This window comes from Engraulis encrasicolus, chromosome 7 (assembly GCF_034702125.1).
Source record: "Engraulis encrasicolus isolate BLACKSEA-1 chromosome 7, IST_EnEncr_1.0, whole genome shotgun sequence".
In the NCBI taxonomy this organism is placed as follows: Eukaryota; Metazoa; Chordata; class Actinopteri; order Clupeiformes; family Engraulidae; genus Engraulis; species Engraulis encrasicolus.
Window position 1 is genome coordinate 36133882 of NC_085863.1, and position 21349 is coordinate 36155230.

A 21349-nucleotide genomic window follows, 5' to 3' on the forward strand; every position below is an offset into this window, starting at 1 on the left:
CACACACACACACACACACACACAATGCTGCTGGATAGACTCTCTGGCTTTGGCAGTACGAGCATAATCATGTTGAGGAATACCTAACTACAAACACTAGTCTTCTTTACTAAGACAGAGTGCAGTAAACAGAAAAAGCACAATAAAACACTGTACGTGTAGTAGTGATGTTATGTATGTTCGTTAGAGCAAGAAGCAAAGCATTCAGTCACAATTTTAAGGGTTATTTTGAAGTCAATTTAGAATTAACTCAATTTGTCAAAATACTTGGCCCTATATGTGGTTACTGCCTTTAGGAGTTGTAATGACTCCACATTCGGAGAGGACTCACTGTAAATTAGAATTCCAGCCAATTTTAACAGTTGTATGGCTCACGCTGTGTAATACACTATCCATTTTTTGTCAGAAGAAGCAGCATTTTTTTGCTCGGCCATTTCCTAGATCCTGGTCGTAGGGGCATTCTGTTTACATATGGTTATAATAAACATCTTAACATACTCCAAATATCATTAGCATTAGCATTAAGCAACATCAGTAGACACTGTACAACACAGCAGTATGCTTCTGCTTCTTGTGCAAAATATCAGTTTTGACTCATAGGGTTAAACTTTTTTTTTAAACAAAATTATATAATCCCTCAATAACTACACAAAACATTGAAAACACAAACCAATTGTCCAGTGGTATAGTTTGAAAAGACTATTATTTTAAAGGGATCCTCAAAGGTTTATTTAATTTATTTCTATTTATGCTATTTTCCTGAAACACAAAAATGGCTAGAGATCCTGATCCACATTGGTGGCGGATGATCCAAGGCCCATCTGCAAAGGCTGGTCTGGAGATAATGTGTTAAAGCCCAGTGCAGTCTGATCAGGGAGATAGCCGGGGCTGGATTAAAAGCACTGTTGGATCAGGATGCATGTGTGGAGAGTGGTGAATTGGCCCAAGCTAAAAGCTGCAGGCAAGATCCATCTGTGTGGTGGCTGTATGTGTGTTTGGTAGTGATCTCTCTGTGTTGACGTAATGTATGAAATTACATGCTACTTACATTGTTTTGATTGCTTTTTTCCTGTCATGCTGAAGACGCGATGTAATCGAAAAGTGGATAATGTGTGACTTCTATCTAGCACATTTGATGGGAAGGGAAAGAACATCGGCGTAATATAGAGAGCCAAAGGAAAGTGTCTCTCGTAAGAGGTGTAATATATTTAATCTGTTTCTATTTCTACGTTTTCTTGCAGAACAAGCTTTCATTGAAGGGAAATTACAGACCAGGTGATGAGTGTTATTTGGCTGGAGTCTGTGCTACAGATTGCGAAATTATGGTAAGAAATGTGTATTGCGTGTATTTGGGGAAAACATTGCTGTATTTTATTTATTGGCAATAAACGGTACATGCGTTATTTTTCAGAACATAAAATATGATTGATTAAAAAAATGTTTTGCTTTTTTAAGTCTATGTCAAGGGCAAATTGTACGACTTTCACATTGTAAAACTGAAGGAGTGTACATCCAAATCAACCCATTGCTATCTTCCACCCAACAGAATCCCACTCTGCACTGTGCCATCTATTGTTTTGATGAACAATGTTTTTGCCTGTGTACCTACATGTGTTAATTGTAGAATTTTCAAATAGTAAACTGAAGGAGCGCACTTTGAACGCTACCCATCTGCCCAACAGAACCTCCGCTCTCCTCCGCACCATCTCTTCTCCCGTCGTTGAGGTAAAAACAAACAAACCCGATATTCAATCAATGGAGATCATATTTACCCAAGACTCTCCCTGGTTTTCCCCCCATTCCTGGAAGAAGGAAAAAATAATAACACACAAAAAAAACAGGCGGGCAAATGCGATTATGCACATGAGGAATTAATCCGGAGATGAGTAGTGGGGTAATGTATGGTAATTATCTGACAGGATATTCTCGCCCCGCCATTAGCATATCTTAAAGAGCAGGCAGTGGGGATGGAGAAGGGGGGGCTGTGGTGGAGAAATTAAAGGACAGTGGCTGCTGATAAGGAGGCTGTGGTCTTTTGGTGGCACGGCGGCGGCGGCACACACAGACTGTTGCAGATAGCAGAGACTGGAGACTGTCACATGGGCTAAACACATGAACGCCACTGCATGCAGGCACACACACACACATAAACATACATACACACACGCGCACACACATGCATACACTTAAAAATACGCCGCAGGCACGCACACACATTCAGATAGACACATACACATACGTAGGCACACACACACACACACACACACACACACACACACACACACACACACACACACACACACACACACACACACACACACACACACACAATAACACATGCAAAGCACAGTCAAACACACATGCACAGGCATATTCACATTTTCAAATACACATGCACATGTAGATGAGTGCAAAAGGTACCTTGCTCAAGCACAGCATTTTAGGCACATCCACACACACACAAAAACACACTCTCACAAGCACACACACACATGCAGACGTCCATAAACAAACAAACAACCCACCCACCCCGCCTACGCATGCGCGCAAACACACACACACCCCACCATAACACACTCCCACAAACACGGTCACGTCATTTTGAGGGATCGGAAAATGGGCGAAGCGAGCAGACATGCATCAGCGATGATGTAGATAGCTGTTGCCCGTCCCACGCACGCCTGGGCAGGGGTGTTTGTGTGTATGCGCTGTGCGTGTGTGTGTATGCACACGTGTGTGTGTGTGTGTGTGTGTGTGTGTGTGTGTGTGTGTGTGTGTGTGTGTGTGTGCGCACGTGTGTGTGCGTGTGTGCGTGTGTGTGTGTGTGTGTGTGTGTGTGTGTGTGTGTGTGTGTGTGTGTAGGTCACGCATGTACGCCATGCAGGCACACCTGAATATGATATACGCTGTCAGCAGCTCTATTGGCCTCCACTACATCTACTCAGCCCACTGATAAATCACGCCTGACATATTGTTGTGCTTGGCTTCCTCTCACAAACGCACAACACACATCTTTTCCTCCTTCTTTTCTTTGTTTTTTTGTTTTCTCTTGTTTTTTCTTTCGTTCGTTTGTTTGCTCATTCATTCATTGGGCTGTTCTTTGTCTTCTTTGGGTTGGGATTCCTTCATTGTGTTGTACTTTCTTTCTGTCGGTCTTCCTTCCTTCCTTTCTTTCTTTCTTTCTTTCTTTCTTTCTTTCTTTCTTTCTTTCTTTCTTTCTTTCTTTCCATTGTTCTTGCCACACGTGCCTTTTCAGACCCCGGGCTGCAGCCTCTGTACGGCCCCAATGCGGAGTGCCATGAAATCATGTGTTTTTGTCTCTCTGCATCTGCCTGTCGATATGCTTTATTGAAAGCCTTTCCTGCCCTATGTACACTTTGCCAGTTGTCTACAGATTTGCGGATGCGGATCAGTATATTGACGCCAGTCTGAGTACTGTGACCGACAAAAATTCTGAGATGGACCAATTTCTCTCATTACGAGATGCTCAGACGAAATCTATGCCGTGCTGCTGTTATTGAACATTGGGTCCCATCGCATCACATGACACGCTAGCCCTCCACCACGCGCAATTTACTTGTGCTAGAATCAATTCAAATCACTATCAGACGTGATTCATAACACGGTAAACACCGTCGCTTTGTGTTTAAAAGGCACAAATAGCATGTGATGGTATTTGGTGTGCGCTTGTCATTCACAGCCGTTGGCGTGATTTGTCGATCCCATCGACTCTTCTCATAACTTTGGCCTTTTTGTCTTAACAGACAGATAACGGTTCCTCCTGCCTGTCTGCCTGCTATGGCTTGGTGTGAATCTACACAAAGCACATGACTCGGAGTCTCTCACCCACCCAAACATTGGTGGCAAACTCTTTTTCTCTTCAGATATGGAAGTGCAAACACAGAAAGCCAAGACATTATTCTTTTTTGTTTGTTTGTTTGTTTGTTTTTTCCTCCCCCCTCTGCCAGTCTTGTAAGAAGTGACCTCGGTCATCTGGGGAGGAAATGACTCCGGAGCTGGCACGAGCTGTCTGCTCATGTCCTCCCTCTGTCTCTTTCTCTCTCTCTCTCTCTCTCTCTCTCTCTCTCTCTCTCTCTCTCTCTCTCTCTCTCTCTCTCTCTCTCTCTCTCTCTCTCTCTCTCTCTCTCTCTCTCTCTCTCTCTCCATCTCTCCCTCGCCCCTCACTCACGCCCCCCAGTGCATCAGACAAAGCCTGGGTGAGCCACTGTATCAATCCCGGCCTGCTCTATTGGAGTGTAATCAGGCATGCCAGGGGACCAGCTTGCGGGAGATGCGACTCCTTTTGTGAGGAGGCTCCCTTCTGGCCGCCTGTGTGTGATGGGGCACGAGGGACCAGGAGGGAGAAGAGGAGGGCTGGCGGAGGAGGGGGGGACAGGGCCGCTGACAGCTTTGACCGGACCCGGGACAAAATCATGAAGAGGCCCCCCTCGCTATCAATACACACAATGTAATGGCGTCCCAATTCTGGGCCCTCTATTTCTTTGGACCCGGTACAACTGATCCATTTGGGCGGACCTGGGTGGACCTGGGTGGGGGTATCAATGGAGGAGTATGTGGCCGCCTTGCAAGATGGGGTATCTGGGGGTGAGGAGGGCTGGTTGGAGGTAGTGGTGATGGTGGTGGTGGGGCATCAGTCAGTGGAGGGGTATGTAGGAGGGGAGCCTGCTTGATTTGTGGAGGAGAGGAGCAGGCATATGACCCGACTACTATAGACAACATATGACTGGGCGGCAGGCAGCACAGGGACCTCTATCTGCTCCTGACACCCACCGCACAGACGCATGGGGTGTTGAGGCAACACACACAGACACACACACACACAGACACACACACACACACACACACACACACACACACACACACACACACACACACACACACACACACACACACACACACACACACACACACACACACACACACACACACACACACACACACACACACACACACACACACACACACACACACACACACACAGTGACAGCATAGACAATCCAAAGGGTGATCCCTGGTGTCTGGGTGGCACCCAGTCAACCATGTTGAAATTAGAGGTCAGATCCACATCAGATGTCGTGTCATAGAAAGAGCACATAGCTTACTTGATATTATCTTGCATGTGTGTGTGTGTGTGTGTGTGTGTGTGTGTGTGTGTGTGTGTGTGTGTGTGTGTGTGTGTGTGTGTGTGTGTGTGTGTGTGTGTGTGTGCACACGCATGCATGTGCATGTGTGTGCGCTATCACAAATGCACACATGCTTGTGTGCATGTGTGTGCAAGAAAGACAAAGTGTCCGTGTTTGTGCATCTGCGTATTTACATGCATCTCTGTATGCTGGTGTGCATATGTTTCACGGTCTGCCTGTGCATATGTGTCTGAGTGCCTCTGACTGTGCGTCTAGACAGAGAAAGAAAGAGAGATATGCAGGTGTAAAGTGTTTTTATATTTGTCAATATATTTTATATTCTTTGGTTATGATCTTGCGTTCATTACGCTAAATAATTTTATTAATTCTGTTAATCAAGGACCTTATAGAAGTCAATAATAAATACAAAATAATTTTCAATAATGTATTATAAAATGCACATACTGTGTATTCAATCACCTGAGCAATACATATTTAGTTTGTAAATGCATCCTTCTTAAATTCATTCGGACCTTTCACTTACATGTTAAGAGTTATTTTTTCAAAAATTGGTTTGGTGGAGATTTTTAAAGATGGATGTAAAACAGATAGCCTTCGTTCAAGCAATTAACAGCCGATTTCTTGGCAAATAAAATCCACAAGTGACTCCTTATTCCACGTCAACTTATGTTGATGTAAGAATTAAAAATATTTACTGATAAAAAATATCCATTTACAGAAAAATCTTCAAATCAGGTAGTTTTGCAAGCCACACTGCTTTACACTGCTGTTTGCAGTCACAAAACAAACTATAACAAAAACTAAAACATTATGCTGGGACTACATTGGATATGTAAAGTCAAAGACATCTACCGTAACATTTAGCCTTCGTTATAATCAATGGTACTGACTACACCAGATACAGCAGCACAGTAAACATTCTAAAACAATAATTCATTCTTTTCAATGCATGTTTGACGGAACTTGAATTTACGCAACATAAGTTAGTACATTCTTTTCAATGCATGTTTGACGGAACTTGATTTAACGTAACATACAGTAGTGCATTCTTTTCAATACATGTTTGATGGAATTTGATTGAACATAACATAGTGCATTCTTTTCAATTCATGTTTAGCGGAATTTAACATAGTGCATCCATTGGAGCCCCAGCATTATGGTCCAGTGTACGTGACCGATAATGCTCTTTCAGCTGTTATTATACATCACCCTACTCTTTGTGTGAGTGCCACGGTTAGGTCTCAGATTATTAGCAATATAATACTTTGGTAATGAACACGATGTGAACAGTGTTCAGAGTAATTATTCCCAGCTCCTGTTCCGCTCTCTCCGCTTTGGTTATTTTGGGAAAGGAGGAGGAGATGGAGGGGAAAAAAACATATTTATATTATCGATCGCTATGTACATATTTCCCAGACTCCATTACTCCGCCGAGGGACAATTTTCAATTGATTGATTCAGTGGCTGTGTCTTGTGGCCCCCCTCCAACCCTCCACCCCCTCTCCTCCATGCTTGATTCCCTGCCCTCTCCCCCAGCCCTAGCCGCCCTCTCCCCCACCACCCACCACCCTCCCCTGCCTCTGTCGGGGCCCCCCCAAAACACCCCCAACCCTTCTCCCCTCTACAGCCACCCACCCCAGCCCCCCTCTCACGCCACCCCAGCCTCTGTGTGCCTCTGCTGGGGCTGATAAGATGCTGCTGGGTGGCCGAGGGTTGCGACCCCACCATAAATAGGCCTGATTACACCCTGCCCATGCCCACCACGATACTTCATAATCAAGTGGCAGCAATCTGTGTCCGCAGATAGCATTACTCACGGACCAGTGAGTCCACAGAGCCAGAGCCACCGCACCATGCTGCGGCAGCAGAGGAGAGGGGAGAGGGGGAGAGGAAGAGGAGAGATGGAGGGCTGGAGAAGAGGTGAAGAGAAAGAGGAGCTGGAGGAAGAGAGGAGAAGGACGAGGAGGGATGACAAGGAGAAGGGAAGGGAGGAGTGGGAGGAGGAGGAGGAGAGAAGAGGAGACGGAAGACAGGAGAAGGTAGAAGAGCAGAGGAGAGAAGGATGAGAAGAGGAGAACATAAGAATGAGATGAGGAGGAGGAGGAGGAGGAGGAGGGCAGCAGAGCAGGCAAGGGAGGCCGAGGAGGACAACGATGAGGGCATGAAACACATCCAGGCACAAGGAGCTGGGAGAGGAGAGGAGGATGTGGTGGAGGACAAGGAGAATAGGAGGTGGAGGAGTATGAGGAGAGGGGAATGTAGTGGAGGACAAGGAGAGAAGGAGGTGTAGGAGGATGTAATGAGGAGAGGAGAGAAGGATGCGGTGGAGCGCGAGAGGAGAGAGGGAGGTGGAAGAGGAGTATGAGGAGGAGATGAGAGGAGGATGTGGTGTAGGAGGAGAGGAGAGAATGAGGTAGAGGAGGAGAGGAGAGAAGAGAAGAGGAGGATGTGGTGGAGGACGAGTGAAGGGCATGAGGAGGAGAGGAGTGAGGAGAGCATAACGCAAGAGTTGGAGGAGGAGGAGGTGGTTGAGTGAAGAAGGAGGGATGAATGTGGAGGACATAAAACAGGAGGAGGAGATGGAGGAGAGGGAAGAAAGGGGGAGGCAGGAGGGAGGAACGAGGAGGGCATAAAACACATCCAGACACTCGTCTGGCAAACACAGGCTCTGCTGACGGTTATTTAATGGCTTTATGAGGGATGGAGCAGGCGTTTGGGAAGGACAAGCCAGCACCATAAACACAGGAGACAAATGACCAAAATGCAGCGAATGCACTTGACTATACTCCTGAGTATTTTCATTATGCTCCGCTATGTCATCAAATGGTCAGGGTTTTTTCCTCCCATGCTCTCCAGATAATTACGGCAACAGTTTTATCATTTCAGTGGATATACTGTATTCTTATACTCTACAGTGAGTATAGTATACATGCAGAGTGCTTGTGTATAGTGTTTGAATATTTTTGCTACTGACGCAATTTTATTGTGCCTTTGTATTATAATGCATTTTTTGTGCAAAACAACTGTCTGCTCCTGGGCGGCTCAAAATATAAGCCTGACAACACAGAGCAACACTGGATGTAGTCGATTTAACAGATTATTTAGAGAGAAAAAAACATATTAAAGGATAAACTCTAAGGAACATGAACTCTGATATTCAGAGCTAAATACCCACAGCTAAAATCATTTTGCACAAGACGGTTGAAAAACACCCCAAAGGTTTACAGATACCTAATACAAATACAAAAAAGCATTGCATGAAGCAGTTTTTAAGCCTTTTGGTGTTTGCATGTGTATCACATACACTATGCACTATGCACATGCACATGCACATGCACACAAAAAACACACACACACACACACACACACACACACACACACACACACACACACACACACACACACACACACACACACACACACACACACACACACACACACACACACACACACGTGTAAAATCTGAACAATAATTATATAACAACTCCAGGAATACCTAAACAGCTCGCCCCCTTCCTGATCCTTGTCACCAAAAGTGATGGCGGGGCTAAAAGAATAATAATAAAAAATATTCAAGGGGCTGGCTAAAAAGAAAAAATCATGGGGCTGAAAAAAAAACTGGGCTGCAAAAAATATTCACGGGGCTGAAAATATGTAGAGCCGAGCAAGAACCGTAATGAATATGCCAATCAAAGTGGGGGCACAATCCCCTCTCGTCTCCCCATCCCCATCTCCAATCCCCCCCGTCCAAGGCCCCGCTTTGTGGGAACAGGCTGAGTCAGGCACCTGGGGCGGGCTGGGCTGGTGCTAGGCTGGGCTGGCTGAGTGGAGTGTGTCTGGGCTGGAGCTGGAGCTGGGGCTGGGGATGGGGAGCTGCTGGGCTGCTGCTGGTGGTGGTGGTGGTGGTGGTGGTGGAGGGGGGGACTTGGCTTGGCACGGCTGCTCTAGCCCGTCCTCCTCCTCCTGCTCCCAGTACAGGGATACCCTCAGGTCCTTGGTGAATGCATACCCTCTCTCCACCCCTGGCTGCTATTCATGTAGCACACACACACACGCACACACACACACACACACACACACACACACACACACACACACACACACACACACACACTTGCAAGCACACACAGGCACATGCACGCACAGGCATATACATGCAAGTACACACAGACACGCATACGCACACGCACACACACACACACACACACACACACACACACACACACACACACACACTTGAAAGAACAGAGACATGCACACACACACTGGCTCAGACATATACACATACACGTACACAAATGCACACACGCACACACATACACACACACACACACACACACACACACACACACACACACACACACACACACACACACACACACACACACACACACACACACACACACACACACACACACACAGCCTGGTTTTGGCTGCTTGACAAAACGCAGGGCAGGGCACCTCAGCTGGCCTTCACACCCCAATTGACCTAAGCCCGACCCCTTCTGTGTGTGTGTGTGTGTGTGTGTGTGTGTGTGTGTGTGTGTGTGTGTGTGTGTGTGTGTGTGTGTGTGTGTGTGTGGTGCGGTGCACGCGTGCCTTTGTTTTGTATGTGTATGTGGTCCTCTTTGTGTGTGTGTCTGTGTGTGTGTGTGTGTGTGTGTGTGTGTGTGTGTGTGTGTGTGTGTGTGTGTGTGTGTGTGTGCGCGTGTGTGCGCGTGTGTGTGCGTGCATGCTTGCTTTTATGTAAGGGTGTGTGTGTGGGGGGGGGGTGTGGGTGTCTTTCTCTCTCTGTGTATTTCATTGTGCTTCTGTGTACGTGTGTGGGTGGGAGGGTTTACTTGTCCATCCAACGCCGGTTCAGTTGCCAGCTCCTCAGCAAAAGGGCCTTTTTTATTTTTGGAAGTGGGGAGCATCATCAGGTCCTCGGGTCAATTAAATTCAAATCGAGGATAAGTTATTGGCATATCATGGCCAAATAATTAGGTGGCTGGGACACAGACAAGCCCTCAGCTCCTGGAAACATCTAGCGTCGTCTGCTGCTCCACATCATTTTCAACTGGTAATTTTCTCTGTGATGTGGACAATTTTCACCCATCAGAGCGGGAACATCAGAACGCCGCACTTGCTTAAATAATTTAATAATAATATTTTTTTCTTCAATTTTATTTTCTGTAAATGAATTATTTTTGGGAGACCTCCAGAGTGTATGCATGTCCAGTGCCTAGGCGCAGGCAATTTTTGACTATTTTCTCCCTCATTTGGATTTTCACACATTTGGGCGGGCACACGCACGCACACACACACGCACACACACGCACACACACACAAGAACCATACACAAACCACACACTAACCCTCAAACGCACACGGCGCACGCACACACACAGCGACCACAGCATGTGTGTTTGTATGAGTGAAAGGCGTGTAACGGTTCTCATCCCTCAGGGATTGATGGCACTAAAGAGACAAACAAAGGAGAGGAAGAGAGAGAGAGAGAGAGAGAGAGAGAGAGAGAGAGAGAGAGAGAGAGAGAGAGTGTGTGAGAGAGAGAGAGAGAGGAGAGTGGAGAGTGAGTATGAGGAGAGCAGGAGGATGAGAAGGAGAAGGAGGAGGAGGAGGGGTGGTAGAGGGGGAGAAGGGAAGGGGTATGGAGGGCTGGAGAGAGAAGGGGAAGAGGGGGGGTGAGAGCACAGCAGTCCCCTCTACTATTCTCTTCTCCTTTTTTTTTACAAGCCCGACAAAATAGTCTTTTAATTTGGCTGAGCGTCAGGGGCGTCTGGGACCCGCCTCCATCAATCTCCATCATGAGTGGGCCCCAGGAGCCGGCTCCCCAGGGCCTCCCTGCTGCCAGCAGCCCTCTGCCTCTACCCCCGAGCAGGGCAAATAAGCTCTGTCACAGCCTCTCCTCCCCATACCCGCCCACTGCCGCTACCTCTAGCGCTACCTCTTACTCGCATGAAGCCTCACTTTTCACTTTCTGTTCAGTTATGTTCCTGTGTCTCTCTGTCTCTCTCTCTTCTACCTTTCTGTCTCTCCTCTCTCTTTCTGTCACAGCCTCTCCTCCCCTTACCCTCCCACTCTCCCTCTACCTCTGCCTTTCTCTCGCTCTCCCGTTTACTTGCTTGAAGCCTCGCTTTCTGTTCACTTAGTATCTCTCTCTCTCTCTCTCTCTCTCTCTCTCTCTCTCTCTCTCTCTCTCTCTCTCTGTCTCTCTATCTCCTGTCTCGCACTCATAGTCAGGGTCATTTTTCCAAAAAGTTGACACCTGAAGGCAAATCATGTTAATTTTCGGCATACAACTTATTTAGGGGTATTCAAGGGTGCTGAATCCAAATCTGCCGTATGCCGGACGCAAAAATGTACCGAAATGCCTCAAACGGGCAAAATCCAATATGGCCGCCGCCACCGTGTTAAAATCCTGCAATCACTTTTCTTTTGGACTAAATAAGGGATGAATTTGAAAATAGCACTTATTTTTATGTTTTCAGACATGGGGAAAGCCATTATGTCATCAGATTTAAGCTCAGATTGGAAGAAAATACTTATGTCATTGGCTGGCAGCCATTTTAAAATCAGAGAGCTTCATATTGTCAGCGATTTTTAACATTTTTACTAATCTTTCAAGATCCACAGAAAAAATGCTCTTTGTCTCTGTGAACACAAATACTACAGAAAACAGCACTGAACTGTCTACTTTCACCTGAAAAAAGAAGTTTGTATCTACCTTTTCCCATTCTTTAGTTATGGGCAGTAGAACATCGGATGACACCACAAAAAAACACTGATTTTTGACCCCAAAATACTGCACTTCTCACTGCCCATATTTTTGCTTTAAGGACATATTGTCTTTGATAGTGTTCATGTTTGATATACAACATTTTCAGGGGGTTTGAAGGGTGCTTAATGCCTTTAATTCCCATAGTACATCAAAATGAAGGAATCCAATATGGCCGCCGTCACCAGTCTACAGTGTATGTTTCTTTGATTACACAAGGTAAACTCTTAAGTATGTAGCATTAGGTTTTCATACAAGGAGAATTCATTTCCATACTCAGATTTAAGATAGATATCAAAGGGAATTATTTCAGTGTGGTCTGAATTCATGATTGCAACAGGAACATAGGGTGACACCACAAAAAACAATATTTTTTGACCCCAAAATACTGCACTTGTCTCAACCCACATTTTTGCTGTAAGGACAAAGTGTCTTTGATAGTGTTCATGTTTGATATGCAGCATTTACAGGGGTTTTGAAGGGTGCTTAATTCCAATATTCAAATATGCTGTGTAGTAGTCTCAAAAACCTCTTTAATAGGCCTACCTCAAAATGAATTAATCGAATATGGACGCCATCACCAGACAAGGTGGACTCTTAATTACATTGTAGCTATAGGTTGTCATACATGGAGAATTAATATCCATACTCAGATTTAAGATTAGAATCAAAGGACATGATTTCAGTATAGGTTGAATTCATGTTTACAAGTGACAGTTGACTTTCATGTCAATAAGATGTTCATTATATCTTTGAATGGTGGAAAGGTGAAACGTGGATCAAAACAGTTTATGTTATTGTGAGGAATTAACTTGATATATGTTAACTCATTCCCAACCATTAACTTAGGCCTATCAACCTCCTCCTCTCCAGTGATTTGGCAGGACACACAATATCATGCACTGCATGGCACTTTTGCTGCAAATGCAACAAAAGCAAAGTAAAACATGACGTTTTGCAATGATCAGTCCTATCTAATTCAGATGTCACATGGTTACATAAAATGCCCCACATTATCAAATCTCTATTTTGAGTCAGGCCCACATACCCCTTCCTATCCTCCTGCCAGTCACCGAAGTGGGTGGTATTGGACAGGGCTTTAGTCCCACTGCTCCTGTATCTGCCACTTATACATGGGTTCTCATTGTTTATCAACACAATGTTATGAGGAGGGGCAAGACACTGACAGCCAACCACGTGAGCGATTTTTTTTGACAGACAGCGGTTTCCAATAATCAGAGGCTGAGTTGTGCGTGGCTAGGTTGGCAGTGAGGTTATAAACAAAATTTAGAACCCATGTATTCTCAAGGCACACAAAGACATCACAACTTGTGCTTGCCTCATCCAACACTGCATCTGCAAGAAGTGGCATGGAGTACATGGAGTCAAGCAGTTGCTGCAATTCAGCAACTCCAGGAGGGGTGATTAGGAATAGGTTAACTTAGTATACCAAGTAAACAATTTTGGTTAGAGTAGAGGAGGGTGCCTGTATGTGCACATTTGTCCAACAATAAAGCAATCACTAACCACTTCACCAGAGGGCTAGGATCATTAGTGGTACAGTCAGAGCCTGTCACAAAGAAAGTATGACTTTTAATGTATGCTGATGACATTACCTTAGTGGTACATATCGCTGACACAGACACCCCCGACACAAGACATCAACAGCCAAGGACAGTAGAGCAAGTGGTAGTTTTTAGGTACATAGGCATAGAAATGTAGCCAGGTCCTGACCATCCCTACTACCATTTCATTTCGTATTCATGGTCTGGTGGTTGTTTGATCTGACACGATTGCAGGAAGCGGGAAGGAAATGGTCGGAAAAATCAGGATAAGTTGTTGAACAAACATGTCTGTCTTTGGCGATGTAGGACCGTTTAACAGACATGTCTGACAGAATATCCTACCGTAGGATAAAATTACAATGTAGGACCGTTTGTCAGAACACCGGCCACCCTTTCCCAAAAAGGGCTTAGGACAAAATGGGTTAATTAGCAGTCCATTTTTGAATATTGTGTTCATGTGCTGTGAGAAAGACAGGGAGGTGCCCATTTCTGTGCCTAGGCACCTTAAAACTACCACTTGCTCTTCTGCCTGCCCTTGGCTCTCTCTCTCCAGCTGAGCACCGTTATTGATACACTGCAGATGTACATTCCAGTATATTTTAACTAGGCCAGTTTAAAGTCTATACTTGCACAATTCTACCAACAGAAGAGAACAGACAGACTCTCTTTTCCTCCTGCTCCCCTGTTCAGCAGGGCTGGATCCCCACATGGCTGCATGCTGAGCCCCCCATCTAAAGTCTATCCATACCCATGACTGCAGTATGGCCAGCAAAAGGGACTGAAGGTGGCAGCCTGGTGTACAGAGACAGAGACAAATTTCGCTAGCTCTGAATGAAAAGAAAACCAAAGAGATCATTGCTGCCTTCAGGAGGCACACCTATAGCGAGAATAGACCTAGCCCTCTCTGAACCTCCCACTGTCTCAACAGAGCTAAAACATTGTCTTGGACATTATCCTGGTTCTGACTTCTTGGGTCTCTACAGATGTATCATTGGCACTACAGATGTATCATCAAAGTAAGGACCAAAGACTAAAACCACATTTCACACACATGGACTGTCTGACGTTTCATTACAATCTCTTGTTCCCCTGATCTCCTTCCATCCTCCGGTTGTTGTGCAATAATTGATACAGTGCAATGTGTTGAGCTGAATTCTTACCGTACTACAGAACAAAGGCCAGCCTAGTAGTTAATGGTTATAATTGTCACAGAGTGGCCATCTCAGCTGAAATATGTACATTAAGCAAGACAATCTATGCAATAACTTTGGATGACTGATGTGCAATACCAGCCTGAGTATGTCCTTTGTGTATATATTCACACACACACACACACACACACACACACACACACACACACACACACACACACACACACACACACACACACACACACACACACACACACACACACACACACACACACACACACACAATGCCACTCCCTTATCTGTACACTCTATTCTATTCTATTCTATATATTATTCACATCAGTCTGCCTCTTGATCCCCTTTATAGGCCTAGATATACAGTGATCTGAGCACAGCAATTAAACCGGCAAACATGAAGTAATTCGCATTGTTCAAAGGATAATATTAAAAAAATATTTGATTTAGGGACATTCAGACTCTTGTGTGCATTTATTGTTTATGGGTGAAGAGGTGTGGAAACATTGTTAGGTGGTTTGAGGTGGAAACATTTTTCATGGTATAATGCATTGAAATAGGGAGAGATTTAAATACAAATGGTCAATTTATGGAAAAGAAAATCTCCTGTTGCAAACATGAATTCAGTCTACACTGAAATTATTTCCATTGATAACTATCTTAAATCTGAGTATGGAAATGAATTCTCCTTGTATGAAAACCTAATGCTACATAATGTACTTAAGAGTTTACCTTGTGTAATCAAAGAAATGTACACTGTAGACTGGGTATGGCGGCCATATTGGATTCCTTCATTTTGATGTACTATGGGAATTAAAGGCATTAAGCACCCTTCAAACCCCCTGAAAATGTTGTATATCAAACATGAACACTATCAAAGACAATATGTCCTTAAAGCAAAAATATGGGCAGTGAGAAGTGCAGTATTTTGGGGTCAAAAATCAGTGCTTTTTTTGTGGTGTCATCCCATGTTCTACTGCCCATAACTAAAGAATGGAAAAAGGTAGATACAAACTTCTTTTTTCAGGTGAAAGTAGACAGTTCAGTGCTGTTTTCTGTAGTATTTGTGTTCACAGAGACAAAGAGCATTTTTTCTGTGGATCTTGAAAGATTAGTAAAAATGTTAAAAATCGCTGACAATATGAGGCTCTCTGCTTTTAAAATGGCTGCCAGCCAATGACATAAGCATTTTCTTCCAATCTGAGCTTAAATCTGATGACATAATGGCTTTCCCCATGTCTGAAAACATAAAAATAAGTGCTATTTTCAAATTCATCCCTTATTTAGTCCAAAAGAAAAGGGATTGCAGGATTTTAACACGATGGCGGCGGCCATATTGGATTTTGCCCGTTTGAGGCATTTCGGTACATTTTTGCGTCCGGCATACGGCAGATTTGGATTCAGCACCCTTGAATACCCCTATATCAGTTGTATGCCGAAAATTAACATGATTTGCCTTCAGGACCTTAAATAAGCACCTTTTCAGAAATCCTGCCTAGACTATCACTCTTTCTGTCACAGCCTCTCCTCTTCGTCCCACTACCTCTAACTCTCTCACAAATGCTTTCAGGAATGCTGTGCATTTTCTCTCACTGTCCTCCTCACTTACTCCCTTTTTATTTTTCAAATGCCAGCCTTTCCTACCCATCCTCTCTCTCTCTCTCGCTTGCTACCTCACTTTTTAAAATGCTGTGTCTCTACCTCTTTCTCTCTTTTTCTGTCTGCTACCCCTGTCCCTTCCTTTCCCTCTTTCTGTAATACTATTCTTCCCTTCTCCTCCCTCGCTCCACCTCACACACTAGCTTGCTAACTCACTTTCTGTAATGCTTTGTCTCCCTACCGCTCATTATAAACTCTCTTTCTCACTCTCTCTCTCTTTCTTTTCTCTCCCTCTCATTCCCTTTTTCTGTCACAGCCTCTCCTCCCCATACCCTCCCCATAGCCTCTCTACCTCTCTTTCTGCAATGCATTGCTTTCGCTTTCTGCAATGTTGTCTCTTTCTCTCCCTCTGTCTTCCTTCCTCCATCCCACTATTTTCATAAGGATAGGCTCTCCTCTCCTCCTCATCCCCTCCCTCTCTCTCTGCCTCACTCTATCTCACTCCCTCTCTGTAATGCTATGTGTCTCTTCCTCCCCTCCGTCTCTCTCTGTCTTTCTCAGTCACTCTCTTTTTCTAATGCTATGAATATCATTATCTCAGTCATTCTCACCTTCTCTCTGTCTTTCTCTCAGTCTATCTCTCTCTCTCTCATTTGCTTCCGCGCTCACTCGCCCTCTCTCTCTCCCTCGCTGACTCTCCCTCTTTCTATATGTCCCTCGCTCTCATTCCTTCTCTCCACTTCAAACTCTGTTTTTTGGTTCTACCCTTTCTCTCGCGCTGTATGTCCTTCTATACTCCAGTTCAGACCTTGTCTCTTTTTGCCTTCCTCATTGGCAAAGACGCGCCATGAATTTACCACAAAGCTTCACGGTGGAGACTTAATAAGATCACATTAAAAGAGGAGTTTGTTGTGTGAATACCCAATGCCTGTGAACGACGGTGGCATTTGAAGCCACCCTGACAGCTTTTTAAACGGTACTTCCTTGGCATTGGCTTGGCTCTTTAACCCTGTAAACAGCAACTGACAAAATGAGACGGTGCATTTTACTAATTAACCTAATTAAAATATTTTTGGCTTGCTCCGTATTCCGCTGTGTGTGTGTGTGTGTGTGTGTGCGTGCGTGTGTGTGTGCGTGCGTGCGTGCGTGCCTGCGTGCGCGCGCGCGTGTGCACGCACGAGAGAGAGAGAGAGAAAGAGGAAGAGAGAGAGAAAAGTGTTCATGCGTCCGTGCATCACGTTTGTCATGTTTGTTTTTTTGTGTGTGTGCTTGTGTGTCTGTCTATCCTGTTATTCTACCTCTCTGTTGAAGAGTAAGCACATGCAGAATGATTGCACTGGCCGACAGAGCGACCTAATGCTGTGAACAGCACATGCAGGGGTGACTTGATGGCGGGCCGTGCGATCGGTGGGAGAGAGAGACAAATCCATGATATAAATTGGCAGATGAAGCAAGCTGCGGTCAATAGGGATTACGGCTTAAGCCTCTCCTTATTGTCAGTGGGCGGACTGGCACTATAACCGGCACTCCCCAGTCATGCCCGTGTGGCGTGCTGTGCACAAGTTAGAGGGACGGAGTAGGTGATGATGACATTTGGAAGTGGGTGTTGAGAGCTATCCGTTTCCTCCCCATCCTGTCCTGTCCTGTCCATGAATCTGTTGCTTTTAATGCACTGCTGTGAGAAGCTGCTGTCCTGAGCACCTGTCAGCTCTTACTGCACATGTATGTCAACTTGTTGGTGCTGTATGTCAGATGTGTGTCAACTTGTTAGAGTGCTGTTGCTGGCTCACTGTAGCAGAACAACCAGCAACAACATTGTAATACAAGTATCAACTACCTGGTCCACCAGTAAATGTAATTTTGAGCCAAAAGAAGTTTTGGGAGCTCGTTATAAAGGTTTATTAGTAGTGAAATGTAACTTATTTTGGCCTCTTTGACTACTATCTGGATGAACGAGGATCTTAACACCTGTATCCCCAAAGGACTCCCGTGTGGCATTGCGTGGCGCTTAGAAGCGTCCTAACTTCCTCACTGTTTGGCTGTGCCCCCGTGAGTGACTCTTGCATAGCAGGGTGAAGTATTCACTTCATAAATTTTTCTTGCCTTTCATTGCAGCCTCTGGGAAACTTTGCTGCATTCCCTGGACCTTGGCTGGCTGTACTAGACCTGTGCTGAGCTGAATCCTGCATGCCAAGTTGCCCCCCCCCCCCCACACACACACACACACACAGACACACACACACACACTCCTCCTTTCCCCTCCTCTCCTCCACAAACTTGAGCAAACAGAGTCTGTGTCTGTGTCTTTGTGTGTCTGTGTGTGTTACTCCATATGAATTATTTCCCCTTACCTCAGCAACACTAAAGTCCCATAGAAACACAGCGCAGCGAGCTTGCAGGGGGGGAAGTCAAGCCACCTCCGAAGGGATCACAATTAACAAATGTGGTCATGTTGCCTTCAATAGCATTAGCAGGCCTGCGCACGGCCGATAATAGAAACATACAAACGCGGACTAATGTCGGGACGGGGGGGTGGGCGGGAGAGAGTAATGTGTCTGTCACAATTGGTGACTTGTGCTGGCAAATCCGCCGATTGCAAGTGCGAGCACACATCTTAGACATTGTCCTTTGAGAGGCTTGTCAGCTGTCCCCGTGTCCACGCCGGCAAAGCAGCCTGCAGTCTGAATGAGCACAATGTGGTGTGAAAAGCGCGGCGACGGACGAGCCTTTGTTTGTCGAGTGTGCCGAGACAAAAAGCTCCCCGTTTTTTTTTTCTGGCTCGCAAACTCCCCCTGTCCTTCTGGGCCCACCAGGGCCAGCTGAACCTCAAGCCCCTTACTACCTGACACATGGTTGCCATGGTAATGTCTCTCCGTCTTGCTGCAAGGCATTCCCCTCAGTCTTCGTACCACCCCCCCACCCCCATCTCTCCCTCCAGTCCCCCCCCCCTCCACCACCTTCACCACTGCCACTTCCACAGACCCACCCAGCCACCAATCCCATGCAGTCTCCCTCTACAGCCCCAAAACTCGCCTCGCATAGTGAAACACAGGACCTGATGGGGGAAGAAGAAAAAAATACACATCAGCTTCTGTCAGGCCTATAGTTTGTTTCTTTTCTTCATACTGAAAGATAAAATGACCGTTTGTTTTCACGTACGTCTTAAACCTTTCTGGTGTTCTCCTGTCCCTTTTCTTCTCTCGCTCTCCGTTCTGACATCTTTCATATCTCAGCCTGCCCTATAAGACCAACCAGTTGTTTCATTTCAGTCTTACCATTGCTGTACATGTTTCAGTTGTAATTGGTTATCAATGACAGCGTTATTGCCTCAGAAGAAAGGGAGCTGAATTGTCCTGTGATCCTTCAGGGTGGCTATAATCTGTTTCATGGGACAGTAGCCAGCCCGTACCATCCCGTTGTTTTACGATTAAGTATTCACTTTCATTTCGTTTTAACTGGATAAAAAACTTTGCCTCTGTCCAACAACTGCTTAATCTGTGTTAACTAATGTTAATTAGCATATGATAATGAATTGTGTTTTTCGACAAATTATTTGTATGTGTGGTCCCCACTGGGTTGCCTTCTCATCTCGTTAGAGCCAATTAACTGCAATTAACACACGTTAATGAGAGGGCTACAGAGCCAAAACAAACAGAGGAATCCTGACTGGGTTTCCTGGGTTACTCAAACACTCATGAGATCAAATAAGAACAGCGGGGGAAGAAGCTTACAGAAGCGGGTCAAGTTTTCATCCTCATCCCTTCATCCTCACAAAGTGATAACCTTCATGGCATTATGATAAAGTACTTCATCAATCTTTGCCTCTGAAAAGTCACCAGACTTATTTGTGAAATTATAGGACTTGGACCACAGGAAAAAGTGATGCTTTTTTTTTTTTTTTACAGGAGCCTTTACTTTTTAGAAGCCTATGACGCATGTACTACCAGGCCGACAACATAACCCCCGCCTGCGTATTAGCACCATATTTCATTCGCTTGACACATTCCGGACATAAAGCTGTGAGGCACAGGTGAACTAGACCATCACTCTCCCCCCGAAAATATAGTGTTGTCTTGTCCCTGATCTATGGGCAATGAAATTAGCCCCGTCCTTCAGCTCCAAACAGAGCCTCTATGGGTTTCAAAACAACATATTGTTGGTTTCAGTGTTATGGAAATAATAATAGCCAATAGTCTAGGCCTACTGCCTAAATTGGCCTATATACCCTAGTCTACCACAAGTTGAACAAGATAAGAAGGACTAATATTTTGGGAATTGGTTCATGGAACCTTTACCACGACTAGCATAGCCTGAAATACTGTAAACATTACCCTACTACAGAACCCTATTATGGGGGGACTGGGGTTGGTTGTCACATTTTTTTACTCAAATAATTTCAGGAAAAACTGTATATTGCAAGAAAATCATTTCTATACAGCTTCAGTGCTTCATGTGTCAGGTACATTTGTATAGGCTAGTCATAGATCCCATAGAATCCATTATCTTCAAAAGATATGGGTTTAAGGCACCTTGTGCAAATGTGACATCCAATCCCATTGCCCCCACATGGATTGACCTGAAATATGTACCAACATTGTAGCGTACTCTTCATACTGATTTTGATGTCAGCCCATAGTGCAATGAGTGAGAAGAAAAACATCTCTAAAAATGTTCATTTTTATGTGAAAAACATGATGTTGTCTCACAGCAAGGTTTTACCTCTTCTATCAACGTAGATGTCCTGTGCCACTAATTACAAACATTTCTATGTCAATGGTTTTGATTAGCGATTAGGTTTTTATTTAGAGGCTGAGATATATTATGACAACCAACCCTGTCCTCCCTACTGAATCTACTGTAGGCCTATGTAGACAACGGGACAGTCTTAAAACTTTTTAATTCACAGATCGTGGAAATCTCGCGTGGATTGAGCAAGACTGAAACAGCCTAATTAATTTTAAAAGGCGTAATAATAATGAAAATAATAACAATAATAATAGATTTGCTATTTTCGGTGATGCTTTTTATTGTTTGTTAATATTAGGCCTATGTTGTGGCTGTTGTTGCCATCACGGG

The 21349-nt window shown here is 44.9% G+C and overlaps 1 protein-coding gene across 2 annotated transcripts in view; it reads left to right on the forward strand.

The window, feature by feature from the left end:
- lhx1b (LIM homeobox 1b) overlaps positions 1–21349 on the forward strand; it is a 97244-nt gene that overhangs the window by 69115 nt on the left and 6780 nt on the right. For both annotated transcript variants that reach the window (XM_063203372.1, XM_063203371.1), the window contains exon 3: positions 1242–1325. In XM_063203372.1, the coding sequence (XP_063059442.1) occupies positions 1279–1325 (47 nt within the window). In that variant the 5' untranslated portion in view covers positions 1242–1278. The remainder of the gene's footprint in view (positions 1–1241; positions 1326–21349) is intronic.